The sequence below is a fragment of the Pongo pygmaeus genome, chromosome 19, assembly GCF_028885625.2.
Source record: "Pongo pygmaeus isolate AG05252 chromosome 19, NHGRI_mPonPyg2-v2.0_pri, whole genome shotgun sequence".
NCBI classification, from domain to species: Eukaryota; Metazoa; Chordata; class Mammalia; order Primates; family Hominidae; genus Pongo; species Pongo pygmaeus.
In genome coordinates this window covers 69,864,681-69,874,045 of record NC_072392.2, presented here as the reverse complement: position 1 = coordinate 69,874,045, position 9,365 = coordinate 69,864,681, and the positions used below count along the sequence as shown (strand labels likewise).

The window sequence follows — 9,365 nt, the reverse complement described above, 5'->3', positions numbered from 1 at the left end:
TGGGCGAGGGGGTTCCAGGGTCTCCGGGCCGCGCTCTCGGCCACCCCTGGCGCCATCCCAGCCCCAGCCGCTAGAAACTCGTTGGCCTCGCTCGCCGCTCCGCCGTGGAGCCAGGGCTTGCGCGTGGACCGCGCGTCCCGCTCTCCGCCGCGTATCCGGGACTCCGAAACGCGCGGCGAGCAGCCCCCTCCCCCACCGCCCAGACGGGGTGCGACCGCCCACGTGTCGCCCCTTGCCCAGTCGGGTCCTTCCCTCGGGCTCCGGGAGCCGAAGGATCCGGAATGAGTTGGTCAGAGGCGAGGGAAGGGACCCAGGCGGATCCGCTTCCCCCTCCCCAGGAACGGCGGGAGGGGGAGGGGGGTGGCCGCCGCCCCCTCCCCTAAGCTCCCGCCCCTCGCTTCCCCGTGCGCGGAGCGGAAATTACCCCCTCCCCCTGCGGGTCTGACCTGGGGACGTGGGCGGGGCTTCGCGCTTAGCCCCCCGCCCTCCGTCCCTCTCCCGCCTTCCCGCCGGGATCGGAATCCTGCACCCCAAACAAAGTTCCGAGACCCGAACCTAGGGCCTAGAGAGCTGCCAGCAGTGTCCCGGGTGGTGCGGGCGCTGGAAACTCCACCTGTCTGTCCCCGACTCTGGGAGGGAAAAGGGGACCATTCAAATCTCCACCCGGTCACTCCCTCCCTAAGACCTCCCCCTTCGGTTCGCTCCGGTTAGCCCTAGCTATCACCCCTCTTCCTTGTCTCCCACCGTTCCTCTCTCCTGGAGTCATCTCCGGCCAGTTCCGCGTGTTCCCCTCAGGACCCCGAAACGTTATCATTTAACAGCCGGACCCCGGGTGCGAACCACCCTTTCTCCCGTGGGGATCTCAAAACATGATTTCCTGCGGCTTCCTCGTTCTCCACTGGGATAGCCCGTGTTCCCAGCTTCCCAGTCCCGCGCTCGCAGGGTCCCCCGGTCCTGCATACCCGGAGGCGGGGGAGTTTCGTGGGGCTGGCGTGGGGAAGGCGGAGACCCCCCCAATTTAAACATCTAGGGAAAAGGTGCCTTTCTTTTTAAATCACCAGCTTGTGCGACCCTCTCCTGAAGACCCCAGAGTCTTCGGCTTCTCTTTGTCTATCTCGGCCGTCCCCCGCCTGTCAGTCGCTAGCAGTTAACTGGGGAGGGGTGAGCAACCCCGCCCCCCAAAACGAATGAAAAATAACCGTACAATTTACCCTTTAAGACATGTGAGATCTGGGCTGGACCATCCTCCCCCAGTTTGGGCTGGGGTCGGGGGATGGGTGGGGGCGGGGCGCTTCCCTAGGGGCCAGGTTCTTGCAAAGGGGGAAGGGGCCTGTAGAGCTTCAGGGACGCTGCCCCACCGCCCCAGTTTACCCCGGGGGTGAGTTGAGTTCCCCACCCTCAGGCGGGAGATTATCGGGTTTGGCCGGAGGGCCGAGGGGCCCTGTGGCGTCGGGGGTCTTTCCCTGCAGGGTGGGTGGGGGCTGTCACCACGTGGCTTGTCTTTTTTTTTTTTTTTTTTTTCCGCTCCATTTTTTTTCAAGTCGATTTTATTTAGAGGCGGCGCCAGGGCGGCCGCGGAGAAACGTGACACACCAGCCCTCTCGGAGGGGTTTCGGACCGAAGGGAAGGAGCTGCGCCGTGTCGTCCGTCTCCCTGCGCGCCGCGGGCACTTCTCCTGGGCTCTCCCCGAACTCTCCCGCGACCTCTGAGCGCCTTCAGGCCACCTTCCCCGCCCTGGGTTCGGGACAACTTCTGGGGTGGGGTGCAAAGAAAGTTTGCGGCTCCTGCCGCCGGCCTCCCCGCCTCTCGGCCTAGGAGGCTCGCCGCCCGCGCCCGCTCGTTCGGCCTTGCCCGGGACCGCGTCCTGCCCCGAGACCGCCACCATGAACAAGCTTTACATCGGCAACCTCAACGAGAGCGTGACCCCCGCGGACTTGGAGAAAGTGTTTGCGGAGCACAAGATCTCCTACAGCGGCCAGTTCTTGGTCAAATCCGGCTACGCCTTCGTGGACTGCCCGGACGAGCACTGGGCGATGAAGGCCATCGAAACTTTCTCCGGTAAGAGCACAGCCACCTCCCGGAAAAGCCACAACGAGAACCCCGAACAACGGAGACCCGCACCTTCCGGTTCCTCTCCCGCCAACTCCTCTCTTCCCGGGCCTGCGGGGCTTGGCCTCCGTACCCACCCTCGACCTACCCCCTTCGATGCCCCCTCCCTCGCTCTGCGCCTCCCACCCCCGCGCAGAAACATTCGGGATTTCCTCATCCCTTCCTCCCAGCCTGAGATAAGGAGCTCTGGCTTCCCCCATTCCTCCTCCCCACCGACGGGGCGGGAGCCCCCACTGGCAGTAGTGGGGTGTTGAATTTAGGGACACGGGGATGACCCCCGGCTGGGCGTTATTTCCACGCCCAGCCCCTCCCTATCCGCCGGTGGACGTCCCCCCAGCTGGAAAACCCCGGCTCCCGTTCCTCAGTCTTAGGCCTTTCCAGGCGTGGAAGGGGTACCCGGACCGCCTGCGATCTGTCCGCTTCGCGTGGGGAATGCAGCCTTCCAGCAGGACTTGCAAGGAAGGGGGTCCTGCCTCCCGCCCAGGGCCTGGGGCTTGAGCCATTTTGATTTGAAAGTGGGGCGTGAGCAGGGTGGCGCGGCGGCGGCGGCGGCGCCGGGTCGCCATGCTGCTTCCCGAGACGCCGAGGCTGGGCCGAGAGGCGCGCGCGGCGGCAGTGAGGGACCCTCCCCGCCAGGCCCCGCTCCGCTCCCCCAGGTCCACCCCTTCCCAAACCAGCCCCGACAGGTGACCGCTCCGTGGCCCGAAGCCCTTCTTCCTGGCCAACAGAGAAAAATAAAGTTTCATTCTGCACACTGCCTCCCGCCCCGCGCCCCACTTTCTGAGGAACGGGGAGCCCTTTCTTTCCTGGCTCCTTCTTCCCACATCTGGGAGCTATGTAGGCAGCGCACCCACACAAATGGCCTCGCACCTTTCCCAAATCGGGATTCCAGAGCGATCCACTCAACAAGCCTCAGTGATTAAGTAAAGCAAAAATTAAAAAATGAATAATAACGAATTTACAGACTCCACCATTCCTAGAGCAACCTTTTTCCCATCTGGATGCGGAAGCCACTGCCTGGATTCCTAGGAAGATCTCGAATCCCAGTAACTCCTGAATTACCCTAGTGTCTTTTCTCCTTCCTCTTCCCACCCCCAACCCCTGTTCAAGCTCTCATGGTAATTTTTTTTTTTTTTAATCTTTAGGGAAAGTAGAATTACAAGGAAAACGCCTAGAGATTGAACATTCGGTGCCCAAAAAACAAAGGTAGGAAAGAGCTCTTTTCTGGGGGGGTGGGGGGGCCGCGGGGGTGTGCTGTAAAGCTGTGTTCAGGGGTCCATAGCGTCTCCAGTGGAAGAAACCCATTACTGGTCTTTCCACCCCCAACTCCGGATGTTGGGGGCAGGGAGGGAAGATTGGCCAAGATCTTGTAATGGGTGGTTTACAGCTTGTAAAAAAAAAAAAAAAATAAGTTGGGGCTGGGGTAGGCTAAAAGATGTTACTTGTAGAATTAAAGGTGAAAGAAAATCAATAGGGGAGAAACCTTGTGGAGTTTGTTCAACTCGTGGGGCCGTTTTTTGTGGGGAACCTTTAAATCTTTGAAGAGTTCAGACTCATGGCGATTTCTGCAACTTCGTAGCAGGCCTCATTTTCTGTTTTTCCCACTCTTTCCACACCATAATTCTTAAGTGGATTGCCCTTCTCCCGAAGCGATGTGGAATGAGTTTCCCGTCCCCCAAAGATCCCCTTATGCTTGTACTTTATTTATATTTCTGCAACAGGCAAAGACTTTTTATTTTCCATGGACCCCCCACCCCCAATCCCTCATATCTCACACCATCCCTCTCCCCAGCTGGATTTTCCAAAGAATATGCCTTGGCTGTACTATCCTTTTCGAGCCCCCCTACCCCCACTCCTTCAGCCCATTGTTACCAGGGGACCATCTGGGGTGAGAGCTTTGTGTTGAGGCTGTGAGCTGGGGCTCTTTGGAGGGTCTAGAACTCCGTGGATGAATGGTTGTGTGTGTGTGTGTGTGTGTGTGTGTGTGTGTGTGTGTGTGTTCGTGTGTGTTCCAATACCCTCTATCCTCTCTCTTCAGCAAAATGGGGTACCTCCATCATGCTTACCGAGAATTCATGGTGGATTTCAAATCTTGCATTGAACTCTGAAACCTTTCCTTGAACTCTGGCTGGGAAGTATAAGGGCAGAGTCTTTCTACTTTCTCAAATCAGACTTTAAACGTGTTGACAGTGTAGAGTTTGCTCTCATGTCCCAAGCTGGAAAGCAGCCCCCAGTAAATCTTTGATCCTCCTCACCCCCCATTTCAACTGAAAACTTGGTACATTTCAGAATAGTCTTTGGCCTTTTCCGGGTGGGTAGATGGGGGGTGATGACTGCTTTTTCTGGGGGACCATTAAGAGGGCCTAGAAAGTTTAATGTGAGATAAAAATCTGTTCAGTGGCTTAGCTTGATATTTAAGTAACTTGGAACTATTGTGTCTATAGATCAATATGGCTTGTTACTACGTTTATAGAACTTGCGATTTAACTTCAAATGTTTGAAATACCGTGTTATTGGAAAAGCAATTAGAGTTAGGAGTAAAGAGGCAATAAAATGGGAAGGAAGAAAAGAAGTCTTATTTGTTATTTTGAAACATTTTCTGGAGATGTGACTAAGGAACATACACTGACACCAGCAGGTTTATTGAAAAGGATATGGATATTTGAACTGAAAGCTGAGTGTTGATGAAAAATATCCAGAATAAGTGGAATTCTAAAATATGTGGATTTTTTCTTTTGCTCTTGAGGATGGTTTAAATTTTAGGGAATAAAGTGAAAAGCAACAGAAATAGCAAAACGTGATCAAATGGAACTCAAAACATTTATATTTTAATTTTCATGGTGCCCTGTATTTATGAATCTTTTTCCCCAAGCCATCTGCTTGCTTTTAAGTCATTTCTAGGCCCTTGTTCCCTCCAAAATGCATTACTGAGGGCTCTTTTTTGAGTTGGAATGGAGAGTGGGGTTTGTGAGAAGACTGGGTAAAAAAAAAATCTCTGTCCACACCCATATTAAATTAGATCTTTTATGTGTTCTCCCCCTTCCTGAAATAATTTTTTTAGCCCAAACATTGAGTCAATTGTGTTTTCTTTGCTTTTTATTTTGGTTGGTGGTGAGAAGGCACTTCATTTTTCTAGAATGAATCAATTTTTGAAGTCTCAAGATTTAAAAAAGAAAGTTTGTTTTCATTAAGTCAGTTTGCTCTATCATTTTGTGTCTTTGAGGAAGTATGTTGTGGTATGTGTCTTTAGTCTGTGTCTGAAAAGTATTTCGTCAGTTAGGTTTGTTACTGACTTTTTCCATCTCATGGATGTATAGAACAGGAATAGTTAATTATGACTAATATATTCTAAGCAAAATGAACAACTATACAAATAATATTTTGTGTATATATACTCTTGTATTTTCCTTATGAACTCTTCTTCAGGCATTCAGTTCCAAATGAACTATGATTTCAATTTCTAAGATAATTCATAAAAACCCAACAACTAAATGTTCCTGGTTGTTTTGTTTTGTTTTTTAAGAGGGGGAAATCAAACAAAAGATATGCTGTAGCAATACCTCTTAATGTATTTTGTTCTCAGTTTGAATTTATTTGATACATATAATTTGTACCTTTTTAAGAACTCAAGAGGCTGAACACTATGCATTTCAACTGAAAACAGCAGTTAGCTTGAATTTTTAAAATGAGGTGATATTAAATTTCTTAGAGATCACCATCTCAAACCCCCTCTTAGTGTTGGAATTTGGTTAACAATTTGTGCTTTTTTGTTGAGAATTTGTATGTGTTCACTGCCAGATACTGAGACAAAAGAGAAGAACCAAATGCATTTAAAAACAGTTGTGGAAAGGGCTTGTATATGTTTTATTCTGAGAGACTTAGGAGTAGTTGAGGTAAAGGGGGTACCATTTTAGTGTGACTTGATTACTTTGAGACATGATTTGCTTTTTAAGGGAATTAAACCTTTGTTACACTTGGCACTGTGGTGTGCCTTTTTCTAGACGAATGTGACCTAAAGATAGCATATTCACTGTCAACTGGTATCATCAAAATAAAAGGTGTTACTGTTAATTAAGAAAAAAAAGAGATGCACTGAATCATTTTTTTTAAAGGTGAAATATGTTCACATTAAAGAATTCTAAGTTTGGTGATTTCTTCAGGCAGATTAATGGTCCTTTTCCTCTATGTTGACTAAATAAAAATGAGGTGGGCTAACTCCCTTAAGTTTCTACCTATTAAACACAATTAGTTTTATAAACCATTCATAAAATTGAGAACTCTCAAAAGAAAGTGTCCAAATTTTACAGTTTAATTTTCTGAAGTTAACAGCTTTAAAAATCTGTGAAGGGATGTCTTATAAATGGCAAAAAATATTTTAAATATATTTTAACAATGATTTGTCGAGGCTCTGAAGAAATCACTGGATCCTAAATGTTTTCAAAACAACCTAAAAATTGTCTTCAGAAATGGATTTGCACTTAAGGAAAAAAGAAAACCTACCTTGTACTTTGGGGCTGAAAATGAATGAAGAAGGGTTAAAAAACAAGGGAATGAAAACTGCTAGAGCGGGAGGGTTTTCAGGCACTTTTACTTTAATGGTTGTAATTATGAATTAGTATCCAAATCAAAAAGAAAGTTTTTAACTCATACTAGGTAAAAGATACAGTGACTACTATTCAACATGAAAGTTTAAAGTAGAAACAATTGATTACTCTTTTAAAAAGGTTTTCTTATTAATATTAGGTTAGAATTTTTTTTTTTTTTTGCTTTACATAAATGAAAAAAATGGTTGAATGTTAAGTTTTTATGCACTGTTTGGAGGAAAGGTGGAAACTGGGGTACATTCTTTCCCTATTTTAATTTCCACCTAAAAATTAAACTTTGCAAATTCATAAATTAGTTTCCTTCACTGCTGGTAGAAATCCTTAACTGTTCTCATTTGGGTGGTCAGTATTTCAAGATGAGAGTTTCTTAAGGGCAGTGGCAACTGACTGTCCGTTAGAAGAATTGTAGGTTTCTAGAACCCCTTATTTTCTGACCCAAATTAAAAAGATGAAATTTTACCATAATGGTTTCTCAGATGGAGAGCTTTTTAGTAAAAAAGGGGAAGAACTGCAATTCCCATCACTAATTTATTCAAAGTATTGTTAATTGTTGAAAAGGTAAAGTTTTAATGGCACAGCTTTTGGTGGAAAAAAAACATTCTTATAATTATGTTTCAGAGATTAAATACATGACAGCAATTGGAAGAACCTTGATTCAAAGGTTCTGAGCTTCTAATCTTTTAAAATTACCTTAATATGTATCATTTTAATCTATGTGTGTGGGTACTTTTAAGGCTTACTTTTATTTAAGAGTGTATTTATACTATACTTTAATGTGTTGCAGCCAGTTGACAAAGATACTATTGAGATAGTCTACTGAGTATACAATTTTAAAACATTTTAAAATTCAGGTCTGGTTTAGTTGAGTGAGAAGTGGGGAACAGCAAGTGCTATTTGTTGAAGTTTAAAGGTTTTGTGAAGAGTTATTTAGTGGTTAGATCTGTTGATTTTCGTGTGTGGGGTGGTAGTGGTGGTGATGGGGTTGTTAGAATAAGTGTATGAACCAAAGGCATTTGAAGAACGGACATTTTCCCAGCTGTTAGAATTTAAAATAAGTGTTGTTCGTTCCCCATCCTCTTAAAAGATTCTTGAAATGTGGCTAATGTCTTCCAGAAAGTGCAGCTTAGAATTTGGGATGGGAGTGTTAGGGAGAGAAAAGGGGAGGAAAAAAGCAGCAGGGGAGACTGGAGAAATCAGACGAGTTAGTCCCGGCTTGGAAATTCCAGACGGGGAGGGGGAAGGGAGAGAGGGAGGGAGGGGAGATACGGGGTTGGGTGGATTTCCCGCTTCCCTTTTAAAGGGGAGCGGCTGGAGGCTCACAGTGTTACCCACGGGAGAGGGGTCAGAGACGGGTGGTAGACTCAGCTCAGGGCAAGGCTATATTTGCTTTTGGAGTTGCCTGCCTTCCCTTCCCCTTTCAAAAAAGAGAGAGAGTAGAGAGAGAAAGTGGCGGCGGCGCTGGAGGCTCTTCCTGGAGCGCTCGCCCCGGCCCGGCGGCCCTAACCTTCCCCGCCCGCCCCCACGCCAGTCCCAGCCCGGCAATCTCGTCTCGCTCTGAGGTGGGGCCGCCCGCCTGCCTTCTCTTAACAAGCCCCTGACTGAGAACATCCGCTGGCCTGGGTCTCCGAGGAGGACTTCCCCTCTCAGATCCCTGAGACCCCAGGAGATCCCAGGCCGCTTGTGGCGCGCCTTAGTCCTGGGAACCCCCAGATCGCAAACCTCGCAGCAAATACCCCACGAGAGGGTTCCCCCTCACCGGCTGCGGGCTGCAGACCCTTTCCAGCACCTGGGCTGCCTCAAGAGCTCTCCATTCTAAGGCAAAAAGCCAGTGGGTAAATGTGAAGTGAAAAGAGGCAAGAAGAGAGGAAGAGTGGGTAAAGGGAAAATAGGATGAGACAGTTGGAGAGAAAATGGAAGTGCAAGTAGCTGTTCCTCTCTCCCAGTAGCTGGGGTCTTGGCCTGAGAAATAGAACCTTAAAGAGTTAAGTGTCAATTTAAGTAACCTGCAATCTTTACAAAATGAGCTGTTTGTGTCTGTCCACAGGTCCTGAAGGCTGACTGAAACAATAACAGAGGCAGTAATAGTAGTCAGAAGTTCTATCCATGGATTTTGTTTATCTTGTAAAAGAGAGACAACAGGCCTTCCAGTTGGCCACTGGCAAGGCTCTGAGGATCTTTCTCAGGGTCTCAGCCAGTCTTTGACTCCATGTTAGTGTAAAACTTTTGTACCCCATCCATTTCCACCTTTCCTCTCCTCCCCTATACCTTTTTAAATGCCTGTCAAAACAAAAAGCAGAAGAAAAGGTCTCAAACCTGTACTCAAGAAAATGTATGCCCATTTGGTTACCGATAGTTTGGTTAAAAATGATCCTGTAAGATAACACCTGATACACACCATCGCAAGGAGGCAATGCCAGCAGGAAGGAAGCTGTGTAGTCCCCAGGTAGTGACTTCATTCTACTAGGAGAACTTGGATGGCCCTTCAGATTTTGATCAGAGGGGACTATGTACTTATTAGTGGATAGAAGGGGGGTCATCCTACTATTAAAATTTATTGCAGAGCCAGCTTTGTAAGACCTGCTTACTACCTTGCAGCACAGTAGGTTTGCAATAATACAACAGGCTGGAACAAACTTTTGTCCTAACCATAGT

At 48.0% G+C, this 9,365-nt stretch overlaps 1 protein-coding gene across 3 annotated transcripts in view; it reads left to right on the top strand.

Annotated features, from left to right (window-relative positions):
- Positions 1-283: 283 nt before the first annotated feature.
- The window catches only part of IGF2BP1 (insulin like growth factor 2 mRNA binding protein 1), a 58,470-nt gene continuing 49,388 nt past the window's right edge, over positions 284-9,365 (top strand). The window contains exons 1-4 of one of the 3 annotated variants that reach the window (XM_063655979.1): positions 284-832; positions 1,062-1,161; positions 1,556-2,058; positions 3,255-3,315. In XM_063655979.1, coding sequence (XP_063512049.1) covers positions 1,884-2,058; positions 3,255-3,315 — 236 coding nt within the window. In that variant the 5' untranslated portion in view covers positions 284-832; positions 1,062-1,161; positions 1,556-1,883. Of the gene's footprint in view, positions 2,059-3,254; positions 3,316-9,365 lie in introns of all 3 variants that reach the window. The other 2 variants (XM_063655977.1, XM_054459995.2) reach the window with 2 other exon arrangements.